This window comes from Acomys minous, assembly GCF_964271855.1.
Source record: "Acomys minous genome assembly, chromosome: 2".
Lineage (NCBI taxonomy): Eukaryota > Metazoa > Chordata > Mammalia > Rodentia > Muridae > Acomys > Acomys minous.
The window spans coordinates 13,956,523-13,974,404 of record NC_140484.1 but is presented as its reverse complement, the minus strand read 5'-3'; the positions used below and the strand labels follow the sequence as shown (position 1 = coordinate 13,974,404).

General features: G+C 51.4%; 1 protein-coding gene across 2 annotated transcripts in view; it reads left to right on the top strand.

The window, feature by feature from the left end:
* CNNM2 (cyclin and CBS domain divalent metal cation transport mediator 2) overlaps positions 1-16,316 on the top strand; it is a 126,506-nt gene extending 110,190 nt beyond the window's left edge. Inside the window, exons 5-8 of one of the 2 annotated variants that reach the window (XM_084763166.1) lie at positions 6,118-6,211; positions 9,340-9,405; positions 14,574-14,758; positions 15,357-16,316. In XM_084763166.1, the coding sequence (XP_084619292.1) occupies positions 6,118-6,211; positions 9,340-9,405; positions 14,574-14,758; positions 15,357-15,566 (555 nt within the window). In that variant the 3' untranslated portion in view covers positions 15,567-16,316. The remainder of the gene's footprint in view (positions 1-6,117; positions 6,212-9,339; positions 9,406-14,573; positions 14,759-15,356) is intronic. The other variant, XM_084763167.1, reaches the window with a different exon arrangement.
* Positions 16,317-17,882: the final 1,566 nt, after the last annotated feature.

Genomic DNA, 17,882 nt, shown 5'->3' with positions numbered 1-17,882 from the left:
AAAAGTGAATTGAGGATATCCAGGACTGCACACAGAAACCGAGTCTCAAAAAACAAAACAAAATAACAACAAAAGAATTATTTTTAGGCGGGGGCCTTGCTATATGTAGCCCTGGCCGGCTTTGAACTGTGGTCTTCCTACCCTGCCCCCTGAGTTGAGATTATAGTGGTGTGCCACCATGTTTGGGCAGGCCTCCCTTCCAGCCTGTGAGTTTACAAACCATCCCAGCTCCTCTGAGAAAGCCTGTAGTCCATCATGTCCTGTTCTCCCCCCCCCCCCCCCGCCGTGTGTGTGTGTGTGTGTGTGTGTGTGTGTGTGTGTGTTTTAATTTTATAGAGTAAGCGTATGACTATTTAAAAAGTAAGCTCAATAATGTAGACCCTTTCTGTATGGAAAAGTTGTATGTGAAGATGCCTACTTGATTCTAAGCCATTTCCCTGTAGGGATGGCCCTAATCTCATGCTGGTGAGGTTATTTGAAATGACCTTTTTGGAAACTACTGACACTCAAATGAAGAGATGTTCCTGGGCATCCCTGAAATTGCCTGTCAGAAAAGCTTCTCTCTCTGGAGGGCGGCCTGGGTGGCTTTAAATTCTAGCAAATGGAAACTCACAGAACACTGGCACTGTAGGGACCCTTTAGTCATTTGTTTTATTATTTTATGTGGTTGGGTGTTTTGCCTGCATGTATTTCTGTGCACTGTGTGTGCGCTTGGTGCTCTTAGAGGTCAGAGGACGGCATCAGATGCCCTGGAAGTGGGGTTACAGATGGCTGTGAGTTGCCTTGTGGGTGCTGGGAACCAAACCCCCAGGGTCCTCTGCAAGAGCTGCAAGTGCTCCAAACTGCTGCCTGGAACGGACTGCCCAGCCCTCCTCAGTGGTGATTTTATTTTCATGTGTTACTTTCTGTAATTTGGATACTGGATACTAGTTTTTTGAGGGAGTTTTTTATTTTGATTTTTTGCCATAACTGCCACTGCATGCATGTGGAGGCTGGAAGGCAGGCTGCAGGAGTCTGTTCCCCGTCTTCAGGCTGGCCACAGCCACCTTTGCCTGCTGAGCCACCTTGCCAGCCTCGCCTTCGTTTTGATTTATTTTTGTTTGTTGAGAATTCCAGTGTTTGCACTGTATCTCTAATCGTGCTCACTGCCCTTCAGACTCCCCCAGAGCCCTGTCTCCCCGGTTTCCACTGTCCTTTTTAATCTGCTGTAATTTTTAAATGGCTCCTGGATGCAGCTGTGATGCTGTCACCAGTTGGAGGAAAAGGGGAGGAGGAGGAGGAGGAGGAGGAGGAGGAGGAGGAGGGTGGTTACAGGACGTTTTCACGGAGTTTTCATGTCCAGTTTGAGGGCATGTTTGGCATTTTGAAACTACATTTTCTGAATTGGAGGGAGCAGTTAAAATATGTGGTCTTTTCTGGAAATGATGGCAACAGGAGATAATGAAATAAAAACGTGGTGGCTCGTTATCTACTGCCGCTGCAGCCCCGTGTGTCCACAGTGGACTGACAGCTGAGTCACCTCCTCGGTGTCCAGAGGAGAGTAGGTAGCCTACCCTATCTGGTGCCTACCCTGAAGGACTCAAGGGATGGCTGTAGTCTCAAGTGTGGGTGTGGAATCTCGCTGTAGCCATCTTTGGCTGGTCAGTCAGCAGACCTGGCCCCTGTGCCTTTATAGGAGTCTTTGAAACCAAAGAACAATTTCCAGCTCTGGGGCTGTTCACAAACAGCCAGATACTCCAACCCTTGCGTGTCCTCAAAGTTACCTAAGGCGATTCTATGCAGTTCACCCCTCACACTGATGAACCCCGAGTGCCTGGCACGGGAGCTGGGATCAGCCACTAGGACCCTGGGCTTCTGAGGCTCCTGGGTGAGGCACCCAGCACAGCAGAGTCCTGGCCCTGACCTTGTTTTCACAATCTGGTCTGGTAGGGAGACTGTTGTGTGGCCTTTTGATTGGAATGGTTGATGACAAAGTGGGGACTCACAGCCACTTGCAGAGACACAGAGCACCCAGACTGTGTGGGTCCATTGCAGGAAGAAGTCACTGCAAGGCTGTGGGTTGACTGCACAGTTGAGCAGATAGAAAGGCATGGTGCAGCCGTCTCTGAAAGCAGTGCGTGTTAGCCCTGTGCACACCAAGGTTCTTCGGGGTGAGAATGCCATGGCTCCTGTGCCACTGGGCGTTTCCACCTTTACCTCCTCTAAATGTTGTTGCAGTTCCTTCAACTGCTTCCTTCTCTTCCCTCTTTGAAGGGCCCACCCCTCAAAGAGCCCTCCCCTGGCAACGACTGTGCCCAGCACTCTGTTCTGTCCGCTTCATTTCCACACCAACTTTGAAATGTGCCCTAGGTCATGGGAGGCCTTCCCTCAGCTGCTCCTCCTGATGCCTGACTTCTGAGTAGAAAAGATCTTGCTGGCCTAGCAGCTCCCCGTCAGAACCCTGTGCTCCCATCACGTCCCTTTGGTGGCTGTCCCTGCCAACTGCCCTGTGCCAGGAAACTTCCCTCGCCTCGTTTCTTTGGTGAGACTTTTTCTGTCAGCCCCTTTTGGTTTCTGGCTCTCCTTGTCCTGTCAGTCAAAGATGAGCAGGCTGGTCTTTGTCTCTCATTTCTTTCCATTGCTGCCCTTCCCAGGACCCTGGATCTTCACCCTCAGCTAGAGCCTTTTTTGTGAGCCTTCCTTTTCGTCAACCACTGGACCCTCTGCAGAAGACCTGGTCCTGACTAGAAATTGTCCTCAATAACCATCTTTGAGGCACTGAGGCACACACTTCTGTTGGAATTACTTCTTCCTTCCTTCTCTCTCCCATTTTCCATCCTGACAGCTTCCCTCAGCACGGCCACACTAACCTGGGCTGTAGCTCCCTCCCCGTGGCTCCCCTCAGCACGGCCACACTAACCTGGGCTGTAGATCCCATCTTCCCACACATGTCCTCGGCAAAAGCTGCCCTTAGCCATTGTCCTAGGAGCTCTGTGGTCTTGGCCGTCTGTGCAGGCCTGGAAGCCTGTGTGCTGTCACCTGCCTTAGACTGTCCTTCATACCAATAGGTCAGCCAGATCCTGCCCATCCTTAGACTTCCTGCAGATGCTAGAACAGGAAGTAAATGGTCTCTTGGAACTCCTTATGTTCGTTTTGTTTGCTTCCTTGCCTGTGTATGGGTGTGGTGTGTGCACACTCACATGCATGCTGGTGCCTGCGGAAGCCGGAGGTATTTTCCATTGCTGTTTTCCACCATATCTTTTGAGACAGGATCTCTCACTGAACCCAGAGCTCATCGATTGGCTAAAATGACTGGCCAGTGAGCTTCAAAGATTCCCTGTATCAATCCCCGCCAAGTGCTAGGGTTCAGGTGTGGTCAACACTGTCTCTTACATGGATGCTGGAGATGTGTGGGTCCTCACGCCTGTTTGACAGGCATTTTACCACCCAAGCCGTCTTCTCAGCCTCCAGTTTGGGGAACGTTTTTCTTTTTTTTTAACATAGGCCTCCTCACTCTGTAGCCCAGGTTGGCCTGGAACTTCGGCTGTGTAGACCAAACTGGCCTTAAACATGTAGCAATCTTCCCACCTCTGCCTCTTGAGCACTAGGCTTTGCTGGCGTGTGCTACCATGCCTGGCTATAACTCCATAAGTTCTTGCTTTCGTGTCATGTTTGTATGAAGCATTCCGCCGCTAGTTTTCTGTGCTGCCTTCCACCCAGTGTAATGGGGGAGGGGCTCCTGCACCTCCTTGTAGGGCCTGGCTACTCCTTGGGGGGCTCCTGCACCTCCTTGTAGGGCCTGGCTACTCATTGGGGGGCTCCTGCATGGGGGACTCCTGCACCTCCTTGTAGGGCCTGGCTACTCCTTGGGGGGGGACTCCTGCACCTCCTTGTAGGGCCTGGCTACTCATTGGGGGGGGCTCCTGCACTTCTTGTAGGGCCTGGCTACTCCTTGGGGGACTCCTGCACCTCCTTGTAGGGCCTGGCTACTCCTTGGGGGCTCCTGCACCTCCTTGTAGGGCCTGGCTACTCATTGGGGGGAGCTCCTGCACTTCTTGTAGGGCCTGGCTACTCCTTGGGGGGCTCCTGCACCTCCTTGTAGGGCCTGGCTACTCCTTGGGGGGCTCCTGCACTTCCTTGTAGGGCCTGGCTACTCCTTGGGGGGGCTCCTGCACCTCCTTGTAGGGCCAGGCTACTCCTTGGAGGGGGCTCCTGCACTTCCTTGTAGGGCCTGGCTACTCCTTGGAGGGGGCTCCTGCACTTTCTTGTAGGGCCTGGCTACTCCTTGGGGAGCTCCTGCACCTCCTTGTAGGGCCTGGCTACTCCTTGGGGGACTCCTGCACCTCCTTGTAGGGCCTGGCTACTCCTTGGGGGGCTCCTGCACTTCCTTGTAGGGCCTGGCTACTCCTTGGGGGGCTCCTGCACCTCCTTGTAGGGCCTGGCTACTCCTTGGGGGGCTCCTGCACTTCCTTGTAGGGCCTGGCTACTCCTTGGGGGACTCCTGCACTTCCTTGTAGGGCCTGGCTACTCCTTGGAGGGGGCTCCTGCACTTCATTGTAGGGCCTGGCTATTCCTTGGGGGGCTCCTGCACCTCCATATAGGGCCTGGCTACTCCTTGGAGGGGGCTCCTGCACCTCCATATAGGGCCTGGCTACTCCTTGGGGGGCTCCTGCACTTCATTGTAGGGCCTGGCTACAGGACTAGGAAGCTTTAGCTCTTGCTCTTTTGTAGGTGGCTTATAAATTATGGATTTAGAGCTGGGGTGCAGCCAAGCGGTGGAGCACTTGCCTGGTTTAGAGCTGGGGTGCAGCCGAGCAGTGGAGCACATGGCTGGCATGCACAGGGGGCAGGGTTAGAGCTAAGAGCACCACACATATGAAAATGATGGCATTTCAAGTGCCTTTCTTATAACAAGAGTTTATTGGGATCAGTCTAGCTAGTATTTCCTGTGCCTAAAGAGAGGAAACAGGTAATCCCAGCGCTTGGGAGGCAGAGGCAGGTAAACCTTCAGCCTGGACTGCAGAGAGAGTTCCAGGACAGCCATGGCTCGACAGAGAAATCCTGTCTTGAAAATAAAAAAACAAATAAAACATTCATTTAAAAAAGGGAGGGAGAGGAGAGGGAGGCACAGATGTTTTTTGAAAATGTGACATGTAAAAGGACTGTAGTGTAGAGTAGAGGTGTTCTACCAGAATTCACATTACCAGGAGGCAGGTGCTGAGAGCTGGTCTCCGATCACCTGCCTTTCCGATACGTGAGAGGGACCAGCTGCCTCTGCTTCCTAGTCTCTGAGCATTAGTGACTTATAAAGCCCGGTGCAACGTCAGCCTTCTCTCCTGCCCTTTCTCCTCTGCCTTCCTTCCTGTCTCTTGACAGTCTCATGTTTTCCAGGCAGGTCGTGGGTTTCTGATCCTCTTGCCTCTACTTCCCAAGGCTTGGGATTGCAGGAATGTGCTACCACGCCTGTTTTAATGGTTCCTTTTCAGCAAGGGGTAGTTGACTGGTTTGCGCTTTGCGCGGGATGTTCTGGGAGAGGCAAGATGGGTGATGTGAACACTGCTGCACTGACCCTGCACCAGGAACTATTTCAGTAGCCAGGAGCAGGCTGCTAGGCACACACTCTGAAGGCTGGTGGTTGCCCCTAAGGCTGCGGGCATGGGGGTGGTGGTGGTGGTGAGCAGTCTCAGGCATGCTAGAGCAGGGAGCAGAGCAGGGGCTCTGAGGAGTTTGCTGTGGTGGAAGACTTTGCAGGGCTGCTTCCCCTCAGCAGCGTCTGCTCAGACACCCAGGACACTGGCTTGGAGACGAGGACAGGTCCCTGGAGCCAGTTCACTCCCCTCTGTTCCATGGACCCTGAGCATGCTGACCCTTGAGCCTGCTGCTTCTCGGCTCCTCCCGGGGCAGCCTTCACTGAGAGCTTCCTCAGCATTGTCTCACCAATTCTTTTTATTACTGAGGAAAGAGTTGCATGCCTCTTCCACATGCCCAGTCCACTCCAGGTCTCCAGTTGAGATGAATATGCCTGCTCCTTTATTTCCCAAAGCTTGTCTTTCTTGGGGTCACTGGAGAGACAAACCCAAGAAGGACGAGCTTTGTGTCAGTTCAAACTGAGTCTCCCTCCCGCTTCTCTTCCCACAGGGCAAGGTGGAAGTGGAAGCCGGGAAGGAAGGAATGAAGTTTGAAGCAAGTGCTTTTTCATACTACGGTGTGATGGCCCTCACAGCCTCTCCAGGTGAGTGGCTCCTGCCTCTTAGCACAGGGCCCTGCTTCAGGAAGAGGCAGCCTTCCTCCCGTCAGGTCTCCTGTGCCCAGCATGCTTAGCTTCTCATTGACGCCTGTGCACGTCTCAAGTGTACACCTTCCATACTGAACACAGCTGTGCAAACCAGGAGAGACAGAATGTTAAGGACTGTAGTGAGCCCTCTCGCCCTCCTCTGAATCACTGTCCCCCAGAGGTGCCCCCCCCCCATTCTTGAACTTTATATGTGGAAATGGGCACAGGATGTAGTGGGTCGAGGTTGGCTTCCCCTGCCCGATGCTGTGCTGCCGCAGTCCTGTGTTGCCCGTGGTCATGCGGCATCGCCCTCCCTGCCGTGTGCTCGCTGTTCCCTCCTGTGAACACAGCAGTGCACTAAGCCCGCCTTAGGCTATGGTGGCAGGGCCATGAGGCCGCTGGGGATGCTGGGTTCGCAGGAAGCAGGAAGAGATGAATGCTGGCACTGAGCTCACTCTTCGCTGTCCAGTCCAGGACCGCAGCCTGTGGGTGGTGTCCCCGTACTGCAGAGTGTATGTTGTCACCACTCAGTTACACCCTCCCGGAAGTACCCTCATAGACATACCAGAAGTGTGTTTCCATGGTGATTGTAGACCCAGGGGAAGCTGGCGCTTAGGTTTCCTGTTGGGGCACCTGTGAAAGCTCCGTGTGTTCTGGTGGGTATGCACAGCACGCTCAGTTCTGCTAAGTTGCTGGTTAGCTTTAGCGCTTCCTAGAAGTTTAGAACTTGCCGAAGTACTGTGTCTGTCGTGCTCCTGCCTGTCATGGGAAGTGTCACCTGATCTCCATTCAGAGTCTGAGGCAGACATAGTGGCTCTCCTGGGGGGTTCACATTGCATCTTCTTGAGGATGAAGATGTTTGTTTGCTATTGTTTATCTAGAGAGCTGGCTGTTTGCGGGGTGGGTGTGCCATGGGGATTGAGCAAGTTCCCTGAGATTCTGGGGTGCCTGCAAGAACCACCTGTCCCAGCCAGAGGGGGGGTGGCACCCAACACTCTGAATCTAGACACTCCATTGCTTGCCTCTCTAGGAGCAGGTCAGGCAGGTAACCAGAGGTGCTGTACTGCCACCTTGTGGCCAAGAAATAAAAGGACAGTCTGTACAGGGAAACCTTTACAAAGGCCAAAGCTAAAACCCTAGTCCATCTTAAAGGAAGGTTGTCAAATTGAAAATGTCTTAACAGAGATGGGCACCTTCAGGTAAGTTTGTCTTTGTGACATTTGTCTTACTGTCCCACCCAACAATGTGACAGGCATAAGGATGTTACCAGTAGAAAGCCAGTGAACTGTCAAGATTCCTCACTCTCCTGTGCAGGTTTTGTAGCCCTAAGGGTACACTGCCACCATTGTCACCAAGTATGTATGTGGGTCTGTGTGACCCTCCTAGTAGGTCTTTGCTGTAAACATGAAAGTGATCTCCATTTCCACTGCTTGGTGACACTGGAGCTGGGAACTTTGTAACTGGGCATGGAAAGACCTAGTCACAGCTCGAGATGCAGGTTGTGTGACATAGAGAGAAGGCTGAGTGAGGTGCTGTGTATACAGTGTGTTATGACCCTTAAAGGATGATGAGTCCCAGAAGATAGCAGCAGGAGAACTGGTGCAAGTTCAGGGTCAGTGTAGTCTACTCCGTGGGCTGTTAACTAGCCAGTCTACATAGCAAGACCTTGTCTTAAAAAGTAAACAACAAACACAGAACCTCAAGAAGAAATACTGCATCACAGAAAGGCATTAGTGTTAGGACTGTTCTGGGACTATGGGCCCCAAATTAGCCTGGGTTAACTGGCCCTCGTCCATAAGGCAGCTCTGAAAAGAAATGAGAGCCATACATTTTAGCCAGTTACTGGTTGTTTAGACCTAAACGCTAGCCCAGCACACATTGAATCATAGCATAAGGAAAATCCCATTTAAAAAGACAGCAAAAAGGCTTGGAACAATGGCCACACCGCTAGTGCCAGCCCTTGGCAAAGAGGTGGGAGGACCAGGGGTTTAAGGCTAGCCTGAGCTATCGTAGTGAGGCCTAGACTATAGGACCAAGCAAAAACAACAACAGAAACCAGGAAGCTCACCTCGTCCATTTCAAAGACTGACTAGGGCCTGGGCTCTGTGATATTACAATGTGACTGTACACGAAGATGCACAGTCAGGACAGTTTTGCCACGGTAAGACCTGCCTGTGTCTGTCTCAGTTCGTTGTGGGGCTGGAGAAATGGCCTTGGCAGGTAATGGTGCTTCCGCCAAGCCTGGCGACCTGAGTGTAATTCCTGAGATTCACACGGTAGAAAGAGAGACCTGACTCCCACAAGTTGCCCTCTGTCCTCCCTGCATGTAAAAGAAATGGAAAGTGAGCTGTCCACTAGGGACACAGAGGCAGAAGGATTGCTGTTAGTTTAAGGCCAGTCTGACCATACCAAGTCCCAGGCCAGCCAGAGCTGTATGTTGAGACCTTGCCTCGAAGCAGGGTAGTGAAATGAAGCCTACAGTCCTTGGGACGTGTGGGAAGGCATGACCTCGGGGTTTTCCCTGTAGTGTGGTTAGTGTGCGGTGACGAGGCTAACCCTCGCCTGCCGCTCTCAGGCGGTCTGAGCTTATCATCCTGCACATTTGCCTCTGTTTTGAAATCTGCAGTCATCCCAAGCAATTCAAAATATCAGGCCAAAGTTATGAAACCAAGAATACCAGAGAGTTGGGTAACTAAGGGCTTGCTAACTTGTGGTGAGTGAGCCCTGGCGTTGGCTTAGGCTATTCTTAGAACCCCTACCAGCTGAGCCTCCAGGTGTACATGGCCACTTGTGACTTGGACCTTGAGAACAGCTTAATTTGGAGGTGTGGACCCCAGTTGGGTATTGGGGGCTCAAGAATATTTCAGAAAAGAGCACAAGAATGATATTCTTCCTGGTGGCATGCTCCCCGCTCTGGTATTTCAGGAAAGTTGTTTGTGTCCCTTTCTTTTATATAACAGCACGTGGGCCGTGGCACTTCCGGGGTGGAATGCTCATGTTAGTGAGACCGTGTCCTTCCAGTCCCTCGGGTGTGAAGCTCTTTCTGCCTTCGATGCAGTCTCACTCTGTCTTTCTCCATTTTTCAGTTCCTTTGTCCCTGTCTCGTACCTTTGTTGTCAGCAGGACAGAGGTGTTAGCAGCGGGCTCTCCAGGTAATTGTGCATGCTTCCTTTTCATAACCCTGATCAGTCGATCAATAGCCTCCACACCGAGGACCCCTGGCCACCAGGGCTGCGCGCTCCATTTCCATAGTGCTCTTCCCAGTTTCCTGCCAACCCTAAAACCTCTAAGGTTGCTGACTAAGAGGAAGCCATCCAGGAGCACATGGGCTACAGGGGGCTGGAAAGGAACTGGGTGCCAGAGAGAGTTGCTATGGTGACTGGCTGGCGGCTACCACCCAGCCCACCTGCACTGGCCTGGACCGCTCAGGTCTGCCCTGAGTCTTACTTCATCTTCCGCAATGTTAGGAGATGTGGAGTTTGCAGAGGCCTCAGGGCCTCGGAACCCAAGTCTAGGAAAGGTCTGCACTCCTGATGTGGGGGCCCTTTCTCACTGTGAGCTGGCTGTGTATTTCTGTCCTCCTCAGGCAGATGGCCCTGCTGCTCCCAGGGTCTTGCTTTATTTTGGAATTAGTACCATACATATTCCTAACCAGCGGCTGGTTACCTCCCCACAGGAGGGCATGGCCATGCCCAACAGCTTGGCCACTAAAAAGAAAACTTTAATCTTTCCTTAATTAAAATAGCTTCACCTTAATTGAGCTTGTTGTGTGGTGCGCACATCAAATCCTACACACAGGAGTCTAAGGCAGGAGAGTTGAGAATTTAGGACCACCATGAACGGTATATATAGCAAGACCCTGTCTCAAGGAAAGATAGACTGCGGGCATCTGTGTGGGAAGTGCAGCTTTCCTGTGCTGCTTTTCCCGGTGAAGCTTGTATGTTTTAATCTGGCTGATAAAGTTTACATACAGTTCAGGTTCAGTCAAATTCTAGAATGCTGATGCTTGAAGGAGACAATGCTTATCTGAGAAGGAAATTAATGTTCCTTTAAGCCTACTGTCAGACAGGTACGGTGGTCCAAGCCGTTAAAATCCGTGTTTAGAAGGCTACAGTACTCAGATTGCTACATGTTCAAGAACAGCCTGGGCTACATAGTGAGTTTGATGCCAGAATAGCTACAGAGTAAAACCCTGACTTCAAAAAGCTCAGAATAGAGCTTCAGAGATAGCTCAGTTGCTGAAATGCTTGCTGCCAGAGGACGAGGACCCAATCCCCAGCTCCCAGAAGCTAAACCTAGTACATGTGTTTGTGATCCTGACACTGAGGAGTGAAACACAGCAGGACCCGTGGGCTCCCTGGCTAGCTAGCTAAGCCAAATCAGTGGCCCCAGGTCCCAGGAGAGTGACACACACTGTCTAGAAATAGTGGACAGCTCCTAAGGGACACCCAGCATTGACCTCCGGCCTCCACACACACCATACATGAAGACAGACAGGCAGGTACACACACACACACACACACACACACACACACACACACACACACACACACACATTTTGCTCTTCGAATTTGCCGTGTCTGAGCATAAGATATTAATAGAGCTATTTGACTCAAAGCACATGCGCATCAGCATGCATGCAGCATGCACTTATATTTTTCTCCCATTTGATTTGCTCATGTTTACTGTTTGTTTAAAAAGTTGCGGGGTGAATGAAGTTGGTGACTCAAGCCTGTTAAAAATCCACATTTTCCTTTTGCTGTAGAATTTGAGATGTCTTTGCTATGCCTGCTCCATCTGGTCAGAAAGGACAGGCCTGCCTAAAAAGTCCTGGCCCACAGGCCTGCTGGCATTGTAATACAGAGCTCTTCCTGGGTGGGTGTTGGGCTAAGCCAATGATATCCAGTTCCTTCCAGAAGGTACCTATGCTTGCAAAGGAGACATGGTTCATTAATGTGCCTGCTAGTTTGCTGTCAAAAGAGAGGACTCCTAGGTAGGATGGATAAAATAAAGAAAAATAACTGAGTCAAAAAACCAGACAACTAAAACAAAACAATGCTGAAAGGGTTTGTTTGATTTTTGAGCTTAGCCCTGGCTGTCCTGGAACTCGATATGTAGATGAGTCAGATCTCTAACTCACAGGGATCCCCCTGCCTCTGCCTCTGCCTCTGCCTCTTGGGTGCTGGGATTCAAGGAGTGCATCACTATGCCTGGCTTGAAAGATTTTGGCTTTAGTTTGGTTTGTTTTTTTAAGAGGAGGTCTCTTGTAGCCCAGGCTGGCCTCAAATTTGACATTGCTGTATAACTGAAGATGACCTTGAACTCAGTATCTTCCTGCCTCTGCCTCCCACGTGCGTGGAGCAGGGTTGGGTGCCACCACACCCAGCTAAAGCTGAAGTCTCATTACTGTCATAAAACCATGACATACAAATTCAGTAGCAAAACATGAGCCCAAACTTGGGTGGGGCAGCTGCTCCTGCCTCTGCTCTGGGCTCCGGGCTCTGGGTTCTGGGCTTCACTGCAGGTGAGTTTGGATTGCAGGTGCACGGTTTGTGGTTTGTGGTGCATATGGACCAGTTTACACTTAGGAATTTAGTCCTTTGTCTCAAGGATTTCGGGCAGAGGACGTGACTGATTGCCCCACTTGCTGGGACATCCAAAGTACATAAGTAACAACAGACAGAACTCAGGCTGCCCATGTGCTGCCCTGTTTGGGAAATTACATTAGAAGCTGGATTCCCAGAGGTCCAGTGTGGCTAAGACTCCAGAGAAGGCTGCATGGAATTCTTAGAGCTAAAAGCAACTGTGAATTGAATTGAACCCACTGTCATCTCTACCAGGCTGCAGTAGGGGAACCAGTGTTCTCAGCAAGAGGATAGAACCAAAATGCAATCCCCTTGGTGAGTGGGTAAGCCTCTGCCTCACGGTTTTGGTCACACTTAGGATTGGACATTGTGTCCTTCAGACTTCCATCCTACTCAGGTCTTAGAAGAGTGAGAAGATCCCCAGATCCTGTTTACATCAGGTACTGCCTGGAGAACAGACTCCAGCAGCTTCTTGAGAAAACACACAGCTTCCGGCAAAGAATAGCAAACAACCAGCGACCACAGGAAACCAGTGTCTTCTGTCCTGCCGCAGGTTGTCCTGCATTGACACCAGAGTCCAACTCTATCCTCTTTTTACAATCATTTTATATTAATTTTTAAAATGATTAAATGCTCCTGGCTACTTTTTGTGAGCAAAAGTTGAGTGTGAGTCTGTTGGAAGGACAGGCGACACAGTTGTCTCTCAGAGTCTGCTGCTTTCCTGTCAAGGAGAGCTGGCCAGTGTAGCTGGCCATGTGGTGTAAGCTCACTCTTTCTTTAGTTGGTGTTAAGACTGTAGTATTGTCCATGAGATGCTGACCAGTGTAGTAAAGCCATGAGGTGTGCTCCCAGCCATCATGTCAGGCCCCTGGCCCTGTAGGAGCAATATAGGAAATGAATGGCTTCCCCAGACTGTGGCTGTGATGACAGGCAAAGTAAGGGGTCTGTTGCACATGCATGTAACCAGAAAAGTAGTGCTCGCTAACAGAGAGCCCAGAAGAATCCAGGCCCTGACCTCTACCTGGGGGTCTGGCCAAGAGCAGTAAACCTGTCAGGCGCCTTGCCTTTAATATCTTGAGACCATAGACGTAAACACTGTTTCAAAAATATGTATGGAAACGTGATTTGTGGCTGAAATTTAAAGGTACAGCCTTGGGATTTCTTGTTCAAAAGAAAGGTGTGTCGTGACATGATGTCATCATTGTGCAGAAAGGCTTGATGCAGGAGCATGGTGGTGAGGATGGAAGAGAGCGTGTCAGTGGGGCACATTTATCTAGCGCTCACTGGGTGCGTGCTGTGCTCAGCACTGTATCTTCCTTTCGGCCCTGAAACGAGTGAGCTGGGAGCTCTGTGCAGTTTAATCACTCTGAAGCTGCCCAGAGTTGCGTTACCTCTCTCAGGAGGTGGCAGAGGCAGTAGGGGGCGCTGCTGAGCTGACTGCTGACTTCAGTGGGAAGCCAGCAAGGGGAGCTGGAGCGCTGGCAGAGGCACTGCAAGAGGGAGCCTGTAGGGAGCTTGGGGGGGGGGGGCTGAGGGGTTTGCTCCCACCCTCGTTAGGTTCTTCAGCCCAGCTCAAGTTGCTCAGTGGCACTACGTAAGCCTGTCACTTGAAGTAGGAGGTACATGGTGGCCATAACTCCAGTAGCTGAAGGGCAGGACCTGCCACAGGCTAGCTCTTCTCTGGGGACATCTGTTTAGGACATTGGAAGATGGGTGAGTGGGTCCCCTCTGCTCCTGTGGCATTCTATAATTCAGAGCCCATTTAATGTATGCAGTTGGTTACAACAGTGGAATAGAAGCCCCCTTAGTGGGAAAAGTGAGTTTTTATTTATTATTTGGTTGGTTGGTTGGTTTTGATTTTTTGAGACAGGTTTCTCTATGTAGCCTGGATGTCCTGGAACTCCCTCTGCAGACCAGGATGGCTTTGAACGCCAAAATCCACCCACCTCTGCCTCTCAAGTACTGGAATTAAAGGCGTGGACCACCACACACAGCTAAAGTTTTATTTTTAACACAATTCATCTTTAAAGCTACAAGGGATGGGAGCTGGAGACAGCTCGGTCATTAAGAGTACTTGTTGCTTTTCCAGAAGACCCAGGTTCAATTCTTAGCACCATCTGGCAGCTTAAAAACTGTAACTCCAGTTCCAGGGCCTCCAACGCCCTCATCTGCCCTCTGTGGGCACTTGCATGTGGTGCGTAGTCTGCAGGCAAGATACCCGCACACGTTTTATTTTAATGAGGAATGTTCTTTGACAGCAAGAACACTTAGATTCTCCTGCCTTTCTCCCCTCTATCTTTCTGAGTGCTTGCTCCCAGGAGCTCACTGCAGACACCCAAAGCATCAAGACACTGTAGGCCTGCCAAGGGGTTCCTCACCTTAGTCACTGCACGGGGGTGATGGATAAGCGGCAAAGGAGACAGACAGAGGGACTTGGATCATTTGTTTTGGCTTCTGGAAAAATAATAAAGAGGCTTTTTATGGTCCTTACTAGTATCAGGTAGCTTCCATGTCCTGAACCTTGTCCCCAGCCCTGTCTGTGTACCTAGTGATGTCCCCCGGAAGGCAGGTTCCCAGCTGCAGAGCCCTGGCCTCTGTACCCAGAACTGGGTTCGGCCCAGCTGAGACACAGGGAGCCTGCAGGAGAGGCTTGTGTAATTACCTTCCATGTGGGGTGAGCACCCTCCAGTGCCTCTCCCTGCAGTGCTTTCAAGGCTGTTTTCTCCTTTTTCTAGGTGAAAATAAGTCACCCCCTCGCCCCTGTGGCCTGAATCACTCAGACTCTCTCAGTCGGAGTGACCGGATTGACGCCATGACACCGACCTTGGGGAGCAGCAACAACCAGCTCAGCTCTTCCCTCCTACAGGTCTACATCCCCGACTACTCAGTGCGAGCTCTCTCTGACCTACAGTTCGTCAAGGTGAGTGGGGGGCTGCCTGGCCGGATCCAGCAGGTAGCGCCACATCCCCGACAGCTCGCCCACTCGCCACAGGCCTCCCTGTGCTGTCAGAGCAGCCTACCTCCCTCTTCCGGGCCCAGCACACAGGTTGGGAAACACATTGATCTCGGTTCCATCCCGTGAGCGGCCAAAGCAAATATGGTCTTGCCGGGACCAGGAACTGGAGTGAGGGAAAGCCGTCCTCAGTTCTCGGGAGCCCCTGGCTGCTGACTGCTTGGCCTGCAAGCGCTGAGGTTGCCCTGGAGACAGGGTCTTCTCTTAGCCTGAATTAGACATCTTTGGGAAACCAAAGCAGCGTTAGCCGATGGAAGCTGATCTCCACTCTTCTAGTCTCTGAATGTAAGAGGCAAGACGTAGCAGTGGTCCTAGCGGGAGAAGCGCCTGGATCGCTGACATGAACTTGACCTTCACAGAGTGGCTCGGTGTCTTCTCAAGGATGGTTTTCTCATAGAGCTCTGGGCCTTTGGGGGTGTTCAGTGTGTGATGTGGTGTAAGAAACAAGAGAACCTAAAAATAAGTGTTCTCTCGGTTTGTTTTCTGTGTCCTCTTCTGGCCTCAGATCTCCAGACAGCAATACCAAAATGCCTTGATGGCATCCCGGATGGACAAAACCCCTCAGTCTTCAGACAGTGAAAATACTAAAATCGAATTGACTCTTACGGAGCTGCAAGATGGGTTGCCAGACGAGACGGCCACCTTGCTCAATGAACAGAACTGTGTGTCTCACAGCAAGGCCAACCACAGCCTGCACAGTGAAGGCGCCATCTAGGGCCCTCGGCCCTCCTTGTTCTGCCCTCCTGGCCTTGTTCTGACCATGACTTCCACTAGTGTGAGCTTGTCTGCCATGCTGCGACCTACAGCATTGAGACCAAAGACTCTGCCCCTTTCCCTGGAAGCCGCAGGGGACAGCAAGCTGCGGAGGATGGCGTGGGGAGGGATGGAAACTAGACGTGTGACATTGACAGCTGGGGCATGGCTTTCAAGAATTCAGAGACAGACTTCTTCCGCCCAAATAGAATCATGTTTATTTTTTCAGTACCTTTATCGTTTCTTTCCTCCCTCAATTTGCATGAATTTAAAAATTGTTGCATTTATTTTATTTTTTTCAAGAGATCATGTTTTTGTTTTTAAGTGTCTTTTGCAGAGTTCTAGGTTGGTCTCTCTGAGCTAACTCTGCTGTGACCCCACAATGTGACCCTAACAGGATGGACTTGCCCCTTGAGTGGCCTTCCTTGGCCATCCCCAGGAGGGGTACCTTTCCTCTGTGCCCACGTGTGTCGCTGTCGAACTTGATGGATGAATGAAGAAAACCATGTCACTGCAGAACGTGCCAAGTCTGTCGTCACTGTGGGTGTCGGCAGAAGCTGCAGGTGCCCTCTCTGCACATAGTGTTGTTTGAAAATGGGATGTCTAACCATGTCCCTGCCCTTCAGGAAGGGTTAGTGTTTGCTTGGGAGTGTGATTTTCCTGCCACCTGAAGGAATTTTTATCACCAAAATGAATGTTAATGAATTTTAAACTCATGGTTTGTCATTGGCAAGAGGCAATGACTTCATCCCGTGGTCCTGTGCCCTGGGGTGGTCTGCGGCAACGGCTAAGTCCCTCCCCACCCACCTTCCCAGCCCTCACTCTTGCTAACCTAAGCTGCTGCTACAGGTGCCCACAGAAGTCCTTCCTGGGGTTTCTCGATGAACACGTGGTGTGGTGGCACGTGAGTGCCTCTTTCCTGCTGGGATTTGTGTATTATAAGGGTGGGCGGGGGTGGGGAGCAGACTGCACACTTGGGCATTTCTAGACCAGTGTTTTTAATGGAAGGAACAGGAGGATTACCTGTCCTTCCATAGAGCCAAGTGCCCCCTCCTGCCTTGTCCCTGAGCTCCGAGGCCCAGAAGTGGCAGTGGCCCTGCTCAATGGTGCCTCCTGCTTCAGATGTGGCCAGTGCCAGAAAACCCACCCATATAGCCAGAGTCAGTTTGAGCCCAAACGGATTCAGAAACCAAATGTGTGTTGTAACCATTCCATGTGTGTGTCCATCTTCTGTTAATACCAAATTTGCTGTGTGTTGTGGGAATTGACACCACGGGTACTGCTTGGGTGGCCAAGTCCTCAACTAGCTTGTTTTAAGTGGTTGCCTGCATTTGCTGGTGATACTCATACACTGAAATGAACTCCTGGCCATAGTGCTCAATAGGATTCTCACTACCCAGGTCACTTCTGGAGAAGAGAGCCTTTGTGTGCCTGGGCTTCTGCACAGGGACCCCCTAGGCTGAGCAGCAGCCTCCTCCTTCAGGTACGGGGTCTGGGAGGGTTGGTGTGTTGTTTTGGTCTCCTGGTGAATGGCCAGTGACTCTGTGTGTGTGTATGTGTGTGTGTGTGCGCGCGCACACACACACAACTGGAACCCACAGCCATGTATATGCTTGGCAAGTGATCGCTCGCTCACTCGCTGCCACACCAGCAGACCTTGGCTCGGGCTGCTGGTGCCATGTTCACTAACAAGTGTTACGCTGGGTAGTGGTCCTGGCATGTGCTCAGAAGGTTTAATGCCTGGTAGAGAGGGGCTGGTGCACTTAGTGGAGGGTCATTGGAGCTGAGTGGCCTGCTATTGGCACCTAGCCTGTCACCTTGGGACGAAGCTCTTACCATATGGAACCCACACTGTGAGTACCCCTTTTCCAAACACATCCAGTGAAAAAGACTGTTTCCTAAGGCACATGATGTATACAGATGTGAGTTCTCTGGGTTTGGCCAGGGTCAGGGCCTCGCCACCAAGCGTCCACCTGGACCCCTCCCTCAGGCCTGGGGAGCCAGGAGCCTAGCCAAGGCTCTCTGATGGTAAGTGCCCCAGGGTCAGTCTCTCAGGCCCTGTGCACAGCTGCCTCAGACAGGAGCCTCTGGGAAAGAAGCAGCCTTGGTCCTTTTTCAGAGTTCACTGTTGGTGAATCCTAGAGATGCATGAGTATTGGGAGGTAAGAGACTCAGTTACCACCGACTATGGCAGCTGCTGAAGTCTCTGACAAGTGAGCCAAGGGGTGGGGTTCTCAAAGATTGAGACTGTGGCCTGCCAGCTTTGTGTTCATTTCGC